At 42.4% G+C, this 22,159-nt stretch overlaps 1 protein-coding gene across 1 annotated transcript in view; it reads right to left on the reverse strand.

Annotated features, from left to right (window-relative positions):
- The window catches only part of LOC126295253 (translation initiation factor IF-2), a 134,554-nt gene extending 112,746 nt beyond the window's left edge, over window positions 1-21,808 (reverse strand). The window contains exon 1 of the mRNA XM_049987654.1: window positions 21,649-21,808. Coding sequence (XP_049843611.1) covers window positions 21,649-21,668 — 20 coding nt within the window. The 5' untranslated portion in view covers window positions 21,669-21,808. The remainder of the gene's footprint in view (window positions 1-21,648) is intronic.
- Window positions 21,809-22,159: the final 351 nt, after the last annotated feature.

Raw genomic sequence — 22,159 nt, forward strand, 5'->3', positions numbered from 1 at the left:
CTCAGTTTTTGTGAAAGTGTCCAACTTAAAGATATCGCTGTAGGTGTTCGAAATGGTCACCATTAACATCCACACACAAACGATGCCGCCGAACTGCAACACGAACTACGGACTGCAACGTGTTCAGTTGGATATTTGCCCACGAATGTACGATGGATTCTCGAAGTTCGTCCAATGTGCGTGGCTTTTGTCGATAAACGACGTCCTTTAGTGCTCCCCACAGGTCAAAGTCCAGAGGAGTTGGGTCTGGGGAACGTGGTGGATACTTCACAGCACCTCTACGGCCTATCTATCTTCCTGGTAGATTTTCTTCGAGATACGCCCTAACACGATTTTGGCAGTGGGCTGGGGTGCCATCTTGTTGAAAGTAAACTCTTCCGTCTCCATACAAGTCTCGGATGGCAGGTAAAATGGATGTCTGAAGCTTCTGAAGGTACACCTCAGCAGTAACTGTCCCGTCAAAGAAGAATGACTCAATCCAGGCCCGGTAAGACAACCCACACCACACATTTACTCCTGGCAAATTCACGGCTTTGTCTACACGGACGTTCGGATTTTCGGCGGCCCAGCAGATGGAATTGTGGAGACCACACAATCATCTCTGCAAACTCTTCACCGTTGCGCACCATTTTAGTAAACCACTCGCAGTACTCCATTCGTTAAACGTGTCGGTGGCTCTGTTTGATACTCATTTCGCCATTGCTGCTGAACCTCATTAATGTTTTCGTACTTAAAATACCACTTCAAAACTGACTTCCTATCATCGAATGTAAGCCCTCCGCCACCCATGTTTACTCGAGTAACTAGGTGCAACTAAGAACAAAACACTGACTATCTGGCGACTGTCATCTGACAAAACAAAACAACGCAATACAACTACAAACTATTTCACTACCAAAGATGAGACAGCTCCGTCATTTAGTTTGCCAGTTATGGAATTTTTTTTGGACCCCTCTGTATTATCGATGACTCAAGTGTCTGTGTATCTGCTGTGTTTATTAAGCTTATGGAAAAACTATGAACTTATGCACCAAGCTAATACACGGGAGTTCGATTATTTAAGGGATCGGGCGCTGGTAGAGTAGTTACTGGTGTCGCATCTACATCTACATCCACTTCGCAAGTCATCTGACGGTGTGTGGCGGAGGGTACCTTCAGTACCTCTATCGGTTCTCCCTTCTATTCCAGTCTCGTATTGTTTGTGGAAAGAAAGATTGTCGGTATGCCTCTGTGTCGGCTCTAATCTCTCTTATTTTATCCTCACGATCTCTTCGCGAGATATACGTAGGAGGGGGCAATATACTGCTCGACTCCTCGGTGAAGGTATGTTCTCGAAACTTCAACAAAAGCCCGTACCGAGCTACTGAGCATCTCTCCTGCAGAGTCTTCCACTAGAATTTATCTATCATCTCCGTAACGCTTTCGTGATTACTAAATGATCCTGTAACGAAGCGCGCTGCTCTCCGTTGGATCTTCTCTATCTCTTGTATCAACCCTGTCTGGTACGGATCCCACATTGCTGAGCAGTATTCGAGCAGTGGGCGAACAAGCGTACTGTAACCTACTTCCTTTGTTTTCAGACTGCATTTCCTTAGGATTCTTCCAGTGAATCTCAGTCTGGCATCTGCTTTACCGACGATCAACTTTATCTGATCATTCCATTTTAAATCACTCCTAATTCGTACTCCCAGATAATTTATGGATTTAACTGCTTCCAGTTGCTGACCTGCTATATTGTAGCTAAATTATTGATCTTTCTATGTATTCGCAGCACATTACACTGGTCTACATTGAGATTCAATTGCCATTCCCTGCACCATGCGTCAATTCGCTGCAGATGCTCCTGAATTTCAGTACAATTTCCCATTGTTACAACCTCTCGATATACCACAGCATCATCCGCAAAAAGCCTAAGTGAACTTCCGATGTCATCCACAAGATGATTTACGTATATTGTGAATAGCAACGGTCCTACGACACTCCCCTGCGATACACCTGAAATCACTCTTACTTCGGAAGACTTCTCTCCATTGAGAATGACATACTGCGTTGTGTTATCTAGGAACGCTTCAATCCAATCACACAATTTGTCTGATAGTCCATATGCTCTTACTTTGTTCATTAAATGATTATAGCATATGTCGCATAAATAAAAGATGAAAAAATAATAATTAACCAAAAAAACTGCGCCAGAAGTAGTATTTGCAATACTCTAGATGCTTTTTTAAAAGTTGTATTGTTTTTGTGGTTGGTAGTTGGTAAGTTTGCACGGATGGGAGAAGGCAGCCGCTCGCGTCCTTGCCGAGTTGCCGGCTGCGTACCGCTAGAGGCGTGAACCCGGAACTCCAGCCACGAGAACCGGCGGAGCAGAAGGTCGCGCTGTACCGAGCCGAGCTGGAGGCTTCCAGAAGGCTACGTGGGACGACTCCAGCGGCCGCCTGCGTTTCATAACGCCGCTTCCAGCTCACGGGAAAGGTGACGTCTGATGCCTGTACTTTCACTGGTGACTCAAAACGTTATCACCAGCGCGCTAGCCCACGTCTGGAGCGCAGTACAACAGCGAACTTGCGTGGCACGAATTTAACAGACGCTTGGTAGGTTTTCGGAGGTATGGACGTCACGTGAGCATGCACAGGTCACGTAGTTGCCTTAAGCCGTCGGCACACAGACCGTGCATCCGACCGTTGAGCGTGCCGAATTTCTGACGTCATAGCGTTGAATAGCACGTTCGGGAGTCTTTCCGAACCAAGGACCTTGTAAAAACTAACTGGACTCACTGATGGCGCTGCAGTCGCGGGACAATTTGAACCTTTGGCCGGACGCCATTATAGTGGTTGTAGTCTGATGTGTTGTGTAGTATTGTTGTTTATGATGACCCTTATTCAACGCTGTATATTTGTTGGGGCGTATATACAGTATTTGTTACTCGTAATTCTATTGTCTGTACGTTCCAATGAAAAGAAGTGCAATGGTGAAGAGTTGAGCAGCGATTAATTGTACAAATAAATTCGAGAAAGGAACGAATATTACATTTCACAGGTATGTGGATATTTTAAGTTGTTTTGTATGTCGGTGCACTTGCTTAATAAATGTTTTTGTAACACGGTATTAGCATAATGTCTGTGCATCTATTTGCAGGTTTCCTTTCTCAAAACCACAGCTGTTACAAAAATTGTTACACGCTGCCAGGAGGCAAGATTTCCGACCGACAGAATACCATTTTATATGTTGCGACCATTTTGAAGATAGTTGGCTGATCGGTAGTGTTTTCATGGTCTAGGTTAGGTTGAAACTTGATAATTTGTCCGTGAGCTGCCAAAGCAGTATGCCGTATATAACGCACTTCTCGTCTTATAATGTAAAGCAAGGTAGAGTCAGAAAATATCTATTAATATAGTGGGCAAATCTTCGAGTATTTTCATGCATTTTGCGTACATCTATCGTAAATGAACTACGAAAAATGCTAGCGGTCCAGGCCATAACTTTTAGCTACGGCAGATTCCATGTAGTGCGTAAGATAAATTCATAAACTGTGACTAGTTGCTGCTCGTTCTTAAATTAAAAAGTATATTGTAGCAACGTATTTAAATGAGGCATTATGTTTGTGACCTAAGTCAAGGGATGGCATTTTATAACCAAAAGCGATGTATAAACAATCGATCTCCACGTGTCAGTTTACCACTGTAATGGCCGGCGGCCAGCTATTCGATTTGTCCGCTCTTCACTGTCTAGCGTGTCATATATTCTGAGCGTTGACCAATGAGATGGCGCAACGCCACCTACGTCACACGCACGCCGTCTCCCTTCAGCACAGAGTTGTGAGGCGCCATATTGGCGTTCATTTCAGGCGTATACGTATATATGCCGTCACTGGAAAACCCTTTGTTAACTCTGTGATCCGCTGCAATAAAATAATGAGAAACATCGTATTCGTGGCAAAAGAATTATTGTAACTTGCGTATTATGAGAGTAGGCTATTTCAAGGCAGCAATACACTGAAGGTTGAACCAAAACGCACTGTTTTTGGTGCAATTTGTTATAATTAAATTTCAATTAATAACATAGCCACGATTAAAACTTCCAGCAAGTGATAACGTTGGTAACATCATGTAAACGGCACTTACTTTTTATGATGCTTGTGTAGCGTGGTGAGTAGTGTCCAAAAGTCTTGATTTTTGGGCGGTGGTTCACGACTCGCCAGAACATAAATTTTTCCTAACATTTGCATTTTTATTAGGTTCTTTTACTTTATTATCAATTTAATATAAGTAAATAGTATATTTTTGATGTTATGTAAATATATAAGTTCACCTTTCTTTGGGTGTTCGATTGGTTTGATCTACAGGACAGCTTGCACTACTTGTGCTAAGCTACTTTGCTCCTTTTTCTTTTACGCTTCGTAATTCACATGTTGCAAAGATTCTGCTACTGGCTAGGAACAGTGATCAAGTAAGGCTGACCTTGGGGTTTTACTAAAATGTGGGAATGATGAAATAATGTTTATCTTATGTGAAGAAGTATTGCAAATTTGTATCGCACTCTTTGAAATGGAACTTTTATAAGCCTGTGTCCTTATTGATTGGACACGGTACTTTCCTTTTCGTGGACAATGGAGGAAATGTGCGTTTTAATAGAGCCAACGTGGGAATTTTACGCGCGCCCGTTTGGTAAACAGTGTGATTTACGAACTAGAAACTTCACACAACTGCCGCTAGAGTGTGTTGTGATCGCGTATACAACGCTGGAGCCCAAGTGCTGTATGCACAAGTCGCATCGTTCCTGAGCGTTCAGCAGCACGTAACTCGGCACGCTCAACGTTAACGTTCGACAACACGGTCCGTGTGCCGACGGCTTTAAATTCCGTGCCGGTGTGTCGTGGGCATGCAGCTAGCGCCAAAGGCGTCCCAGATGTGTCTTCCATTGGGTTCGCGTTAGTCGAATTGTATGGCAAAGACACTGATGTGAGCTGACTATAACGCTAGTCAAACCACTGTGGCCCGATGATGTCCTTGTGACATGGAGTGTTATCCTGCTGGAAAATGCCAGCCTCATCGGACATGACGTCAAGCATGAAGGGATGCAGGTGGTTCCGAATAATGTTCACGTACACAGCTGTCGTGGTGTCCTAGATTTCTGCCACACGTCCTATGGAAGCCCAGGTGAATGTTCCAAATAGCTTAATGCTGCCCCAGGCGTGCATATTCCTGGCGCGCACGCGGTGCAATGTTTGCATTAGCTATTCGCCTAGACGACTGTACTTCTTCTAGGCTAAGCTGCTTGCTGTGAACTTGTTTCAAGTGTTTAACTATTCTTCTAGCTGGCATGTGCACCCACGTCATCAGTAAACATCACAGCATTTTGTATTCACTTTGTTCTCAGCCTGCGCCCTTTATGAAGTTGAGGTTGAGGAATGACATCATATGATTTACCAAAGAAGCTGGAGGACTGGCCAATTACTATGATTTTAATATATATAAAATCATAGCAGACTGGCAAATTGCTATGATTTTAATATGTACTGGCCAATTTATATATATATATATATATATATATATATATATATATATATATATATATATATTCGCCAATCGATATCATAGCAATTGGCCAGTCTGCTATAATTATATATAATACATTAAAATCATAGCAATTGGCCAGTCCTCCAGTTTGTTCGGAAAGTCATTTGGGTAGGAATATATATGATGTCACTCCTCAACCTCAACTTCAAAACGGGTGCAGGGTGAGAACAAAGTGTATACAAAATGCTGCGATGTTTCCTGATGACGTGGATGCACTTGCCAGCTAGAAGAATAGTTCAACACTTGAAACAAGTTCACAGGAAGCAAATTAGCTTAGAAGAAGTACAGTCGTCTAGGCGAACAGCTGGTAAATATATATATATATCACATCTGATTTACCGAAGACACTGCCCAACTGCTATGATATGTATTTCATCGTCTTTGTAATTTATTTTTGAGCCCTTGTAAAATTTTTCCGTTCTCAATGATTTTACTTTAATTTTTACGTGAAGATGCAGCACCATACTGGCTGACGACATTAAAAACAGGTTTCGCAAACAACGCTGCCTCATCCATAACGCAATGAGGATGGGCTGAAGAATACAAGGCCGACAAAAAAAGCAAAAAATAGTCAAGCGGCATTATATACAGGATGTCCCAAAAAACACCGACAGACTTTAGTGACAGGTTCCTTCTACATAAATAAGTAAAAATACCTCTAGTAAGCATGGGCTCTAAAATGCTTGCTTTAAGAGGTATGAGCTCTTGTTCATCTTAGCTAGTGTAAAACACATGTCTTCGGCTGAACAAGTGATCACAGCTTTCAAAGTACGCATTTCAGGGTCTATCTTTACCAGACATTTGTTCCTCCCAAAGAGTGCTCATATCTCTTAAGGAATGGGTTTTCAGAGCACTTGTTTACTGTATGTTTTTTCTTGTTTTGGTGTAAGGTACCTATCCCTAAAGTGTGCCGGTGTACTTTTTTTTGGGGTACCCTGCATGTGTATACTCTTTTGGTATTCTCTTTGACTCTACCGCAGCCTGTATTTATGTAAGTCACAAAATTCTGCTAGTGAAATTAAAACGGTAATGACATGAAAGGCATTCCGCACAGAAAACGGAGGGTCACATTTAGCGAATGTTATACCGGATTAAAACTGAATTCTCAGTGCGATAACAACTAACGGCGAGTTCCTTACGGTTGAATGCTTGGACCACTCCTATTCTGCAACTAAGTGATTTACCGAAGACATTTGAGAACTAGTCAGAGACTTTCAATATGGAGTCCCACAACGTTCAATGCTTGCTCAACTCCTATTCTCGTCATACCAGTCTTCAGAGATGGTGTAATTTATTTTGGTGCCCTCTCGCAAAAAATTCCTGTGGATCATTTTGGAGATTTTATTTACTTTTTAGTTCAAAATGGGTACGTAGTTCGATATGTTCCAGCAAAAAAAAATTGAAAAATATAGATATTGGAAAATCTGCTGCCTCGTCTATAAAGCAAAGAGAGCGCGCTTAAAACGAGATAAAAATTAAAGTAAAATCTCCAAAAACATCTACAGGATTCCTGTAAGGCCCGAAAAATAAATTCCACCACCAAATTGGGAATGTAGCTTGATACCGGTCCAAAAAAATCGACGTTTGACTTGTGTCCTAGTGTCTTCGGTAAATCACTTATATGGGTCAGGAATAGCAGTCGGACAAACATTGAAACTTATGGGACTCCATCTTCTTAAATTTTTTTAGACAAATCACTTACGTTGTCCAGCAGAAATAAAAATAGGTCCTGAAAACACGGTACCTACTGTGATGTTCGCTGATGATGTGCGTATAATGACGAACCGCCCAACTACGGGCTAGAATCAGCTAGAAGAACTGTGCAACCGGTAGAACGAAGTTTGCAGCAAACAATCCAGCCATTAACTGCTGTAGAACTATACAAGAAATATCGATTTGCAGATTAAGACGTCCGTTACAAAAGTGAACACAGCTGGAAATAGATGGTGTGCCTTGGCCCCGATCTCACGCGACGAGGCGATCACAAGGAATAGAAAGCTACAGGATTCGTCTGGCGCTTGCAAATGGGATAATTACGATAATGTCGCCTGGGTAAACGAACGTCCGGGAAGTCGAATGCCTACGAAATGTAGAGTGAGAAACTAGGCGCGATTAATCACATATCGGGCTGACTGGGTGACTTCCCATGTCCCCCGGTTCCTACACTTTCACTGCTTCGAGAGGATATTGCAACTGCTAGCCGTCTTCCGTGGGAATCTCGGTACTGTCGATCGGTGATTGCCATTTTCTATCTCTGTGGTGTTCCTCTATCTGCATCTAAATCCGACACACCGCTGTGAAGTGCATGGCAGAGAATACTTCTCATCTATATTAAAAATCTTAAACACTGCCAAACTCATTAAGAGCTATAACCAGACATTAAAAGTTTAACAAAGTCAAGTACGCCTGTTACAGTTAGAAACCGTGTATGTTTCTCACTGCAGTGTAACACAATAGTCAAGTAAGTTAGCCAGACTATATTCATCCAGTATTTGAAATTAAAAGCACTTAGCGCTTTACAACAAACTGTACACATAATTTCGAACATTTAAACCCCCAAAAAATATTGACAGGAAAAATAGTTTGACACTTACTATGTTCCTGTAGTAATACTGTAGCACCTGGCGTTATATTTTAATTTAGTACTTCTATGCTGTTTATTCGAAAGACACTTTGCCGACAGAGTACATACATAACATCGAATGTGATATTACTTTGGTGTAGAAATTTTAGAAAGATATAACAGACATTTGACTGTGTAACAGGTTTTATTCCACATCTAGATTACAGCTTTACGCCATTCTCAAGAATTCCAAGTATCAAAATCTATTAACACTTGAGTAAAGCAAAAGTATTTTTTTTCTTTATTGTATTTCGATTTCCCCCTCCCCCCCCCCCCCCAGAGAGTTGGTGGGCTGGCAGCAACGTAATACGCCGCTCTGCAGCCTATAGTTAAAAAACTTAGTGGGATAACAAAACATTAAAAAGAGGTGATGAAACACTGAAGAATCTGATACTTGGCGGAAAAGTTGAGAAGGCAGAAACGTTAATGATAGTGATTCAATTCAACGAAAGTGTGTAACTTCTGTTATATAAACCAATTTTGTCAAAAGTAAATGCGAGAAAATTTGTGTAGTGCGCTAATCTGCTAGCAATTGGCGTCACATATTCGCTTGATGGTTGAGGAATAAAATAGATAACCAAATCACAGGTTTGAAACTTCCCTACATTTTGTCTAAGCAGTCACTGACAAACATAAGTGAAGCGATCGCCTAAGAGCGCTAGTGACATCATGGGTAAGCAGACTGTTGCGAGACCCTGCGGCTTCCTAGCCTTTGACGATCGCTTCGCTTACGTTTATGTCAGTGGCTGCTTAGGCACAGTGTAGTGAAGTTTAAAATCTGTGATTTATCCATCTGTTTTATTCCAGAACCGTATCAGGTGAAAAAGTCATGGTAATTGGTGGTAAATTAACCTATTACACAAATGTTCTCGCATCCACTTTTGAGAAAATGGTTTATATAATGGGAAATACATGTTGTGTGTTTGAATCGGACCCTATAGTACTTCCCTCGAATCGACGGCTGTGTCGAAATAATTCAATTAATTTAGAGCTAACTAGGGGTTCAGCAACTACATTGTTTCCATGCGCGATTTGCCATTGGAATAAGGGAAGAGGGATTTATGGCACGCAGTGTTAGGGTGGCATCTGAATATTGACGTAGATGTAGATTGTTTACAGTGGTGATTGCTAACCGTATGCTGAAATGCTCTTAGTTCCAAGTCCATTTGCTTGGTTGAGGACAAGCTGTAAATATTTACATTTCTTTGTGCATTTCCCTAGAATATTCTGACGTTTCGACCTTCTTATACAAGGGAGAGCTGTGCTCCGAAATTGTACTGACCACCATTCACGAGGCATTATCACAGTTGCTGGATGATAACGCCTACACTGACGTAAGCGGATTATTTCGTTCAAAAAATTTACAACTGCCCACCGGTGGCTCTTTGTACTACGAGTTACGCAGCCGAGAGGACAAGAAAGGAAGGGAAAAAGCCAACTATAAAGTCTGTCTCTCCGTAGCGCAGGGCGTCCGCTTTTCCTGGCCAGGAAACTTTCCCTCCCACGGCGACGAGAAAGCTGACGAGGTCCCGGGCGGCCGAAAAGGCAGGATCGATTAAGACGATCGTCCAACTCGCGGCCCATTTGACCGGCGCCACACAAAACACCCCTCGCTCGGAGTGCGGTGTTGTTAGTTCTGCCCGCGAGTATAGACATCGACTGCGGCTGGAATCGATAGTTACGTAACGAACGAGAAATCAGCGCCGTGTGGAAATACTTGTGAATACGTTAGTTATGTTTCGCCATATCCCCGCCGTTACGTAGGTAGAATTGCGGATTGTGTGCTTTTTATTTATTTATTTTTATCTTGGAATGTAAGTCGCAGAGGCTTTGTGCGTCGTAAGAGGTACGGCAATTATGAACCCGCAATTTGTTCGTGCGCTGATCAGTCATTCTCCGTATACAGCCAGGAGCCTGCAACGATTACACGATAAATCGTAGCTGTGACTGTTCCGCCAACATTATGTGGTGCAGATTACTCACGCACGAAGCTGTGAAGTAGGGCAGCGTCTTGCAAGATTTTAGACAGAATTACCGGTGCAAGTTAAAAATATGGCAGCTCCATAGAGGCTTCGTTCGTCTCACCAAGCAACACAAGAAATAAAAATAATATGATTTTTTTTCTGTATGATTAACACCTCTAATTCTAAAGATCATAGAACAGTGGTTCCCAAGCCACCTTAGACCTTTACCGGTGAGTGATGTAACCCTCTCCCCCTTCCTCGTCGTCAACATTAGCGCTAATTAATTTTTGAATGAAAACAATTTTCTCTGAACACTTTTATTTTTTAAAATGATGAAAGATAAATTATATTTCGTTTTTGTAGGTATTTTATTAAGTCTCCATCTAATGTGACATTTGGCACCTCTTATTTCTAACAATCTTCTTTGATGAAGCAGTTCTCAGTTGCAACATACAAATCCTCCTCAGAAAAAAAGGTTGAAAGCGGACATTCGTTACAAAACGTGGTTTCTCTGCATCATTTCTCTCCCTAATGAAATCTGCTTCGCCCTTACCACGGCACCCTATCCAAAATCAACCAAGCGCAAACTTCTGCGCTATTCTTTTTATTTGTAATTCACTTGGCTGCTGAACTACTTGCTTCTGAAATCGAGAAAATTGCAAGTTCGCACGCTGCCAATGCTTTGGATCTGATTACTGCCCCCAATAGTACCGTGAAGGCCCTACGACAGTGTAATAACCATTTCAAAGTTACTGTTGTGTTGTGCTATGAATTAGTTCGTTTATTGCCGCAAAGTGATTTACGAATCAGTTTGTGGTCTGTTGCTAGAACTGCCTACAACTCGCACAAGGCATTTTTATGGGATATTTTAAACACGCGTGATATGCATGTTCTAGTTTTTACTGTTGCAGACGCGTGGTACATAGTAGAAAGTATGTGTGTTGAGGTGGACTATGTGAGGAAGATGTTCATACACTCGTTTCACACACTGTAACGTCCGCCACACAGTCACACGTGCTAACGCTAGTTCTGAAATAAAAAAATGTAATTTATGTAATCTGTCTTAAACTCCTACGAAATAGTAAAAAATCGTAGTGATATTTTAAAAACAATGTAGTTTCGTGATTGGAAGACAAACTGGATCTCGTGTTTTTACCCCTCAGAAAATTAAGTTTTACCCCTAAGGGGGTAATTATCGCTTCTTAAGGAACCACTGTAGTAGAACAAAAAAGAACAGTCTTTCTGAATATGCGCTAAACAGAAACGAACACCGTCGGAACAGGCCTTGAAGGCCTAATGGTGACGACCGACCGCCGTGTCATCATAAGCGGTAGGCGTCACTGGATGCCGATATGGAGGGGCATGTGGTCAGCACACCGCTCTCCCGGACGCTACTTCTCAGTCAAGTAGCTCCTCACTTTGCCTGACAAGGGCTGAGTGCACCCCGCGCCAACAGCGGTCACCCATCCGCGTACTAGCCAAGCTCAACAGCGCTTAACTTCACTGATCTGACGGGAACAGTGTTACCAAGGCAGCAAGGCCGTTGACTCATCTACCTATAGATACACTGTAAATGTTAAAAATTGGAATGTCGAGCTGGTTTTGCATCAGTGTTGCGTCTTGGAGTATCTTGGTTTAATGTTAGTTTCTCCCTGTCGCATTACGCCCGTGTACTGAGTAAATCAAACAGACCGAACGATTGCCCTAACCTTTCTTGCGCTTATAATCCCTAAGCGCAATAAACGATAGTTGCAAAAGAATGGTCACAGAGTGTAAATCGCAAAAACCTACCTTTCTGGCTTTTGTAGATTTGGAGAAAGCTTTTGACATTGCTGACTGGAATACGCTCTTTGTAATTACGCAGAGGTAAAATACAGCGGTGCGAAAGTTTACGTACAACTTATACAGAAAACATATGGTAGATATAAGAGTCGAGTGGCATGAATGGGAAGCAGTGGTTGAGAAGGGAGCGAGACAGGGTTCTAGCCTATCCCCGATGTTATTCAATCTGTACATTGAGCAAGCAGTAAATGAAACCGAAGAAACATTTCGAGATGGAATTTAGGTACAGGGGAAAGAACTAAAAAGTTTGACATTTGGTGATGACGGTGTAGTTTTGTCAGAAACAGAAAAGGACTTGGAAGAACAGTTGGACAGAATGGACAATACTTCAAAGGAGAATGTAAAATGAACATTAACAAAAGAACAACAAGAGTCATGGAATTTAATCGAAGTAAATCAGGCGATGCTGCGGGAATTAGATTAGGAAATGAGATGCTTTAACTGGTACATGAGTTTTGCTGTTTGGACAGCAAAATAACTGATGATTGTGGAAGTAGGGACGATCTAAAATGTAGAATGACAATGGCAAGAAAAGCATTTCTGAAGAAGATAAATCTGTTAACATCGAATGTCGATTTAAGTAATAGGAAATCTTTTCTGAAAGTATTTGTGTGCAGTGTAGCCATGTATGGAACTTAAAAATGGATGATAACAGTTTAGACAAAAAGAGAATAGAAGCCACTGAAGATTAGATGGGTAGATCACTTAACTAATGAGCAGTTTCTGAATAGAATTGGGGAGAAGAGGAATTTGTGGCACAACTTGACTAGAAGAAGGGATCGGTTGGTAGGACATGGTCTGAGGCATCAAGGGATCACCAATTTAGTAGTGGAGGGCAGCGTGGAGGGTAAAAATCGCAGAGGGAGACCAAGAGATGAATACACTAAGCAGATTCGGAAGGATGTAGGCTCCAGTAGGTACTGGGAGATGAAGAAGATTTCACAGGATAGAGTAGCAGCATGGAGAGCTGCATCAAACCAGGCTCTGGACTGAAGGTAACAACAACAACAAATATCCATAAGCATTTAAGGATAAGTCTTTCAAATTTAAAACGTCTGTTTTTGGAAAAAGTCTCTGTTTTTTTGTAATTCTCTTAACCTATTTTAGTACTTTAAGGCACTTTCCTAATATTTGCACCGAATCATCGTAGTATAGCGGCTTATGCCGTAGGCATCACGTGCTCGATAATGGAAACATATCACACGCTGCTTAAATTACTAGGTAGTTGGGCGGGAGGCAGTAAACCGCTGACTTTCGACTTGTGATCCGGCGGGCTGAATTCAGAGCAGCCGAACCTCTTGGCCATGGATGAGAAATTTCAAGGTCTGTTTGTCGGCTTCTACCTGGACTACCTTGAAATCAGGATTGTGTGCACGGGAGCAATGCGTTGATTAAAGCAGCTATGTATTCAGGAGGTGAGGCCACATATTGCCTTAGCAGAAGAAGTTAATAAGAACCTATCGATACGTTTGGTATTTCCAACTTGTGACCTATTTTGATGCGTTGCATGGCGACGAGTCACTTGTACGGCAGCCGAATGACTTTGCTGGTTGAGAGTGAAATTTATGTGCGTCATTTCCGTGAGGGACTAGTGAATAACATGAATGTTAGAAGGAAGGAAATTTGAAGTCGGCAGAAAGAAAACAAAACATGTAAAATAAAATGTGTGGAAAGTAAGAAAACGGCTAAAGATGCAAAGAAGGGCAGCACGTTTCGTCACAGTTTCATTTAGCACATGTGAAAGCATCACAAGAGATGCTCAGCCTGCTTCAGCCGCAGATGTTGGAAAAGAGGCATTCTTCGTTATTGAGTGGTCTATTGTTAAAGTTCTGAGAACGTGCATTCCTGGAAGAGTCAACCTATATATTGTTTGCCCCTACGTATATCTTGTGGTAAGACAATGAAGGTAAAACTTACAAACATTTAAGCCCACACTGGAGTTTGCTAGCTATTGTTCTTCCTCTGAACCATTCGGGCCAGGAACAGAAAACGGAGGGAAAGGGGGGGGGGGGGGGGGAGTGACAAAAGTACCCACCGCCAGACTCCGAAGTTGCTTGGGGAGTACAGATGTGGTCGTAGCGTCTTAGTGTTATAACGGTAAAGTCGTTAGTCCGAATCCTGATAACACAATTTTTCTACTTTTATTTATATTCACATATATTATCAAAGAGAAATGTTTAGTATCAAATACTGAATCATAATTTTTCCATAAGGACATTTTATTATTTCTAATTACTGGCGGCATGGAAATGCCTGTACTCGCGATGCATTAAAATGTACTGAGTAAAATGCGGACTGTCAAGTACAAAATAAAATATCTCTTTCCCTACTAGTGATTAAACAGTATTATTGATGTGTACATGTTTTTTTCTTTCAACAATAAATTACTGTACGTGTCTCTATGATATTTAAATTTATCTTCAGATGGTTAGTAATTGAAAATAATAAACTATTATTTTTTTAAAAGTTGATTCAACATTTTTTAGTTAACACCCCTGTTTGTTACTGTATTTGGAATTTAAACGATAGTTAAAAGCAGTTGTCGCTACTGAGAGTTGAACCACGGACTTACCGTTTATGAATCTATTATTACACTACACAGTTAAGTAGCAACGACCACATTAATAATTTACATATGTCTTATAGTTAACCATGTTCGAAAATATTCTAATCTGCCCCTGTGAACGGGAACGTGTTATGCAGATCTTGGTGCCTCTCGCGTCCATCTAGAAAAGATAACCTGAAGATGCCTAAATAAGGCAAAAAGCGTCGCTGAAAAATAAAAAACTAAAATTGCAACCAAGACTGTTTTTAACCAATATTCTGATCTTCAGCGTCGATTTTTTCTATTGTTTTGAGAAATGATTTCGGAAATTGATGTCGGTGCATTGACCCTGAAATCCTGTAACGTCCAATCTGTCAGTTTCAAAAGGTCGATTTCTTCTTCTGCGGCAGTCTGGAGTTCGAAGCAACAGGTGTGTACCTCATTTGCCACAAGCCGTATCCAGCAGGTGTCGTACATAATAAGGCAACTGCAATCTGCATTGAATAGCTCGTTAACCGTGTAGTGGGGCCGAACTAAATGTTTAGGGAGGAAAAAATGCGAAACTTTTGACATTTTAATCGCACTTTGCCTTCAACTTGTGTTGCCAACATACCTCGCCAGGAATAGAGGATCAGAGAGTGTATGCGTATTGTGAGCGAGGTAGAGTAGTGCTGGAGATGCTAATATAAATGAGAAAGTAGAGTAAAGATATGCAGTCACTATGAGATTTTTTTCGGAAAAATATTTCATCCACACAATTCCGAGGATAACAAAGGCAGATAAGTGCAAAAACCGTCAGATTAATGCCACATGCATACAATTTGCTAAGAAGGATGGTACACAGAGAATCCAAGAATGATACACAGAGAAACGAGAGGGCAAATTGATCATCTACTAGATGACGAAACGTTAGCTGCTAGGAAAGGTGAAGGTACCAGAAAGCAAGTTCTGACTTCAGCTTGATAATGGAAATAAAACTCCAGAAAAATCAAGACACCTTCGTAGTAATTGTATATCTAGAAAAGGCGTCCGACAAAGTAAAATTGTGCAAGATGTTAGAAATTCTCACAAAAATAGCTACCTGTTACAGGAAAAGACGGATAAGAAAATATATATGCAAGGACCAAGAGGACAGACCAAGAACAAAGTCTTCAGATTAAAACGGAAGTGAACAGTGGTGCTGTCTTTCGCCACTAGTAATCAGTCTGAATATAGAAGAAGCAGTGATAGAAATAAAAGAGAGGTTCCAGAGTGGGATTAAGGGATTAACGTTCAGGGTGAAAGGATATCAGTGAAAAGATTCACAGATGACATTGTTATCTTTAGTGAAAGTGCAGAAGAGTTGCAGGATCTGTTGAGTATAATGAACAGTGTAATGAGGACAAGCAATAGAATTCTATAAGTAATAGCAGACATTAGGTTAGTGATAAACTTTATATATATATATATATATATATATATATATATATATATATATATATATATGCAAATATTTTTATATGTGGTACCTCAATATGTACACCCATCACTGTGCTAGTTGTTATACACACACACACACACACACACAGGTCATTATCAAGTGATATTATGGCTTTAAGCCATGTCAACGTAATGTAAGCTTAAAGCCATTATATCACTTGATAATGCCCTATGGCCGAAATTACAATAGTGCAATAAAAATATATAGCAGTCACTGGCGTAAAGGTGATATCCTTCAAAAAGTTTTGTATGACTGTGAATTCCAGCTACAACAAGTATACTGAACACCTATCATGCGATGAGCGCAATTACCCAGACTACACTCATCCAGTGTTGGGTAATGACAGCACTTCCCGTCTTCCAAACAACTTTGAAAAATAGTCTCAAACCTTTCCTAACCTTTTACTGGTTTACGCACTTGATGCCGAAGTTTTATCACTGTAATCAGACGTCTGAAGCTGTTTCATTTATGAGACTTAAGGAATTGGGGGTGTTGGCTTTAACTGGTAAGTTTGTAGTCACCTACCGAATCAGCAGGTACTCAGTAATCAGGGTAATGTCTAGCGGACGTACATATCTTCCAATGGCTGTCTGGCTGCATCTTCAGAGCCGTGACAAAGAAAGTAAATAAATAAATAAAAAATGGTTCAAATGGCTCTGAGCACTATGGGACTTAAAAGCTGAGGTCATCAGTCCCCTAGAACTTAGAACTACTTAAACGTGACTAGCCTAAGGACATTACACATATACATGCCCGAGGCAGGATTCGATGCCGCGACCGTTGCGTTCGCGTAGTTCCAGACTGAAGCGGTTAGAACCGCTCGGCCACTCCGGCCGGCGAAAGTAAAAAGGTTATCACCAGATTTCGTCGACTGCATAGCTTTGTTGCCTCCTCATTTTCTCGTGTTGGTGGGGGGGGGGGGGGGGGGGAGGAAGGGCTTTCACCAAAAGCATATGCAAATTAATCTTGTCTGCGAAAATCTGTAGCACTGCAGTAATAGCAACTTCTCATATGGGAAGCATTTCTACCACTGAAGAGCCGACAACTTCGCCGTTGGGCGCCTGTAATCTCCAATTCTATCAGAGAATCTTTCTGAGGCGCCTTCTACTTCGTGGCTTAGTAGGTGTGCCAATCAATCCGCATGTGCCACCTTCCTGCGACAATGGGCGAGCAGTTTCAAACTCAAGACTGAATCGACGTTGTAAAAGTACACTTCAACTTGTAAAAAGACACAGATCTTGCGCAGACCACTCTACAGTGCCAGAATGGAGGAGGAAGCAGACGAGGTACTGGCGGGAAGTACAGTTGTGGCGACGGGGCCGAATCGTGTTTTGGTAGCTCAACTTTCGGCGGTGAGAGAGCTGGTAGTGTCTGTAATAGAAAAAAAAACTGAAAGAAGGGATCAACAACGAGGTGCAACGGATGCCGTGTGACGTAAAAAATAATAATAATAAAAAGCTGGTAGAGTCGTAGAGCACTTTACGGCGAAAGGCAAAGGTCCCGAGTTCGAGTCTCGGTCTGGCACACAATGTTTATCCTGCCAGGAAGTTTCACCTTACAGGGGCTGGAGGGGGGGGGAGAGGGGTTACATATTACGAATATTATCGACTGAGCTTTCCAGCTCCATTCGCGTATCAGTGACTGCCTGTACACATGGGTCTCTGTATGCCTCGTAACGCGCCCCGCCTTATCCTGCTGGCCCCTGCGCCAGATATACGACATTGCCAGCCTAATGGGGGCACAGTCGCCTCGCAGTACAGATTGTCTGAATTAAGCCAATAGGGTTTGGCGACAGCTACGTCCTCTCTCTTCCGAAGATTCCCTTTCAAGTTCCACGAGTCCCTCTGGTAGGGTCTGTATCGGCCTGTTACTAGCCTAGGAGGACGCCCCTGAATCCATCCCCTGCCTGCCAAACCTCCGACCTGATCAGAACCGCAAAGAGTGGAACACTGTAACTGTTGACGTCATATGTGCCATCTCCGTACTTCCTCACGAACCTCACAGTAAATCCAAGGGCATTCGCCTTCAGTAATGCTGACTTTACATGACCGTCTCATTCCACACCACTTCTTATCGTTACCCCCTAAATAGTTATCCGAAGTTGCGAGTTCAACAGGTTCAACACTTGCCTTATATCGAGATACTATGGCGGCCTCTCTCTATCTAGTATACCACATACATTATCATAGACATACCCATATCTAACAGGAGCTACAATCCGTCGTGCAAGGTGGAAGGTTCGCCCAGGTCTTTGTGTGATTCCTTACGATGCACCAACAGAGGACAGCACCGTCAGCGAACAATTTTATATTCCAAAATTTCGAATACAGGTTCTGAATGTAAATGAATGCTATGAACAATCAGCCAGCCAGTTCTAGTTAGAAAGATTTATTAACAACCTTTGACCGTGGTTCCTCAGAAGTACATGGACAGGTGAAAATCACATACTGGCGGCAACAAAGAAGCTCATGTCAAGTAACATGGTATGTGTGACCCTGAGTAAAACCAAATAAAATGAAAAAAAAATGGTTCAATTGGCTCTGAGCACTATGCGACTTAACTTCTGAGGTCATCAGTCCCCTAGAACTTACGCAGGATTCGAACCTGCGACCGTAGCGGTCGCGCGGTTCCAGACTGTAGCGTCTAGAACCGCACGGCCACTCCGGCCGGCCAAATGGAATCCATTGAAAAAAAATAATCCCATTGGAGCTGGGTTAAGCGCAAAAGCCTTCAGACTAAAATGTAGATGGAGTTAAAAGGCAGTGAAATGGCCCGTATATGGCTAGCGGTATGTGGCGTGTTCATTCGTCGAATCATTACGGCCAAATGCGAAAAATAAGTGAACAAATATAAAGGGGCCACCAAAAGGTTGAAGGAGCGCTCACACGCCTGAAGATGACGCACTGAAGCGTCGAAGGTGGTAGCGACAAAATAAAATCATTAGGACGGCTGTAGGTCGGAGGCCGTACATTCCACACTCGGTGTGCGAATCAGGCAAAATCGCCGTGAGCATTTTCCCAGACGTTTCACCTCAATTGCACCCCGTTAATTTCTCCAGTACTTCGCAGTACCGTTCCCCAGTGGCGGATACACGACATCCCTTGAAATCAATAACCGGTGGCTCCCGATAATCAAGGAACAGGGTGGATATCACCTATCCGGCAGATGTCTCGCTCTGGAACTTCTTAAGTCGAGGGGACGTTCATTCCGACAGACATGCTACGCCGTAGACATTCTTCATTCTCCGATGGGTGTCTACCGGTGTTTGTCCTTCGGCAGCCAAAAGAAGGACTAAAATCACGTCGGTCCTGTTTTCATGCATTTCGTAATAGCGTCGCCACAGTTCATGTTTCCGTATTTACCGCACACTCATTCCTTGGCTACACGTCGGTGCTTATACACCGGCATCGGAGTCGAGCTATGTTGCATTTACACTGGAGCAGGTCCCTAAAACATTTTTAATCGCCTCTTATACTTAAAAAAAAAAGAAAACTTCTGCAAAGCTACCAATTAATGGAGAGGGCTCAGTGGACTTTGGCCCATTCTCGCCAAAACAGACTTGTTCGTTTCTAACGGTGTCCTGTCTGATTATGTACATTGACAACATTAGATACTTCATACAGTGATATATTAGTAGTCGACGGTGCGGTACAGTGACAAATGGTACTTGTTCACTGCAATTATTCTTCACGAGATACGGGATATGGATGAAGAAAAGTTGAAAAGTTTTGTAATACGTACAGCGGTGCATAGTCAGAACCAGCAAAGACCAAAAAAAGTACAAAAGGTCTCCATAAAATATAGCTCGTTTATGCATATTAACACGATTAGAGTTCCTGTTAGGACGTTACTTTTGATACTGTAGAACTTTCGCTCTGCATATTAAAAATATTCATCCAGTTGATCTCGTACATTACAAATGTCGGCCATATCGTTCCATTCCGGTCAGTGATGGGACGCTGTCTGTCGCATTTCGGCAATGTAGGGAGGTGAAGTCCACATCTACGTCCGCATCGATGTTGACTACGAACCAAGCAAGGTGTAAGATGTGTGTTCACATCTTGAGAAATCATGTAACACGTGGACTGTTGCATGGTCAATACGAAAAAAAGCATAACTCGATTCTGCACATTTACAACATTGGAGATGATATTACGCTTTGTAGGGCCTCATACGGTGGGTTATTTTCGCATCTCTGAAGCATTCACCGTCCCGTACTACGTACTGGTTTCTACTATACAAATAAAAAGTAAATCTCATATTTACGAAGATACTCCGTAAGTTCTGTATGAGGCTTACTTGTCAACGATGTGGTACAGCGTCCAACACCTAACGGAAATCTAGGAAGACTGGATCTGTGCGACATCTTGTATACGAATGAAAGCGAAGTGAGTTTCGAGGCTTGAGAAATCTTGTAATACGCTGGCAGCCGCATGGTCAATACGAAAAAAAAAAGATAGCTCGATTATGCACATTTATAACTTTAGAGATCATATTACGCTTTCTAGGAGAACACACGGTGTGTAACTTTCACATGTGTGGAACATTCGTCGCCTCCTGTAATACGTACTGGTTTCTGTTGTGTTAAGAACAAGTGAATTCATATTTACGAAGATAGTACACTCCGTTATCTCGGTGGCTTGTTAGCTATGTAGTGTAGTGTCCAACACCTAAAGGCAGTGTAGGAGCACTGAATCTTGGCAACATTTTGTGCACGAATGAAAAAGTGAGTTTCGAAGCTTGAGAAATCTTGTAATACGCTGGCAGCCGCATGGTCAATACGAAAAAAAAAAGATAGCTCGGTTATGCACATTTATAACTTTAGAGATCATATTACGCTTTCTAGGAGAACACACGGTGTGTTACTTTCACATGTGTGCATCATTCGTCGCCTCCTGTAATACGTGCTGGTTTCTGTTGTGCTAAGAACAAGTGAATTCATATTTACGAAGATAGTACACTCTGTTATCTGGGTGGCTTGTCCGCGATGTAGTATAGTCGTCGCCTCCAGTAATATGTACTGGTTTCTGTTGTACAAGTAAGAAGTGAATTTCATATTTACGAAGATAGTACACACCGTATCTGATGGCCTTGTCAACTATATGGTACAGTGTCCAACACCTAACAGCAGTCTGAGAGGCCTGAATATTTGCTACATTTTGTGCACAAATGAAAACAAAGTGAGTTCCGAAGCCTGAAAAATCTTGTAATACGTAGATAGCCGCTTGGTCAAGACGAGCGAAACGTAAAAATTGTTGAACACTTAAAAACAAAAAAACAAAAACAAAAAATAAATTCAAAATTAAAAAAATAAATCAGGTAACTGGAAAGCTACGTGGTGTGTTATGGTCATCGTTCGATGAATTGCTGCAGTGTGGGGCTCCTTAGCGACATACAGGAAGACGTTAACTACCTGTTCACCTGTTGCTATTGTTCGCGAGATCTCGTGTGAAAAATAAGTAAGATCTGGAGTAATCTTGTAATGCTGCTGAACAGACAACAGGAACGAACGCCAAAAATGAAACAAGCAAGTGAACAAATACTTAGAAACAGAGACAGGAATAGCTGCAGAGCCAGAGGTAGAGAGCATGACGGCAGCGCTAGAGGGTACTCACGCCAACACGGCCTTGTTCATTTCTCGCGGCGTCCTCTTACGGTGGCGATCGACGAAAGACTGAAAGTGGGCGCCGGGCTGCAGCCGCTCTTATAACCTCCCCCACCAGGCGCGGGCCAAACTCACGGCTCAGCCTTTCTCTCTAGCTGTGCGGTGGTCGGAAGGCGAGCGCGGGGTATTTCTCTCCGGCTGTCTCTGTCTCTCTCTCTCCCTCTCCCCCCTTCCACGAGAGCCTTCTCTGGCACCACTGTGTGTGTCTCCCTCCCCTCCCCCCCCCCTCTCCAACCACCCACAAAACTCCCCACTAATCTGTTTCTCCATAGCGCCTTCGGGCGCGTTCCAATCTCTCTCTCTCTCTCTCTCTCTCTCTTTCTCTCTCCCCACGGATGTGCTGCGGTGTCTCCACGGGAGAACCCGATGTGTCAAACACTTTGCCCTGGCACTACCGTCTCGCCACGAATTCTAAAAGCTGGACATCGGCGGGAACGGGAACAAGTTGTTTAGGAGTAAAC

The sequence above is a fragment of the Schistocerca gregaria genome, chromosome 11 (genome assembly GCF_023897955.1).
Source record: "Schistocerca gregaria isolate iqSchGreg1 chromosome 11, iqSchGreg1.2, whole genome shotgun sequence".
NCBI classification, from domain to species: domain Eukaryota; kingdom Metazoa; phylum Arthropoda; class Insecta; order Orthoptera; family Acrididae; genus Schistocerca; species Schistocerca gregaria.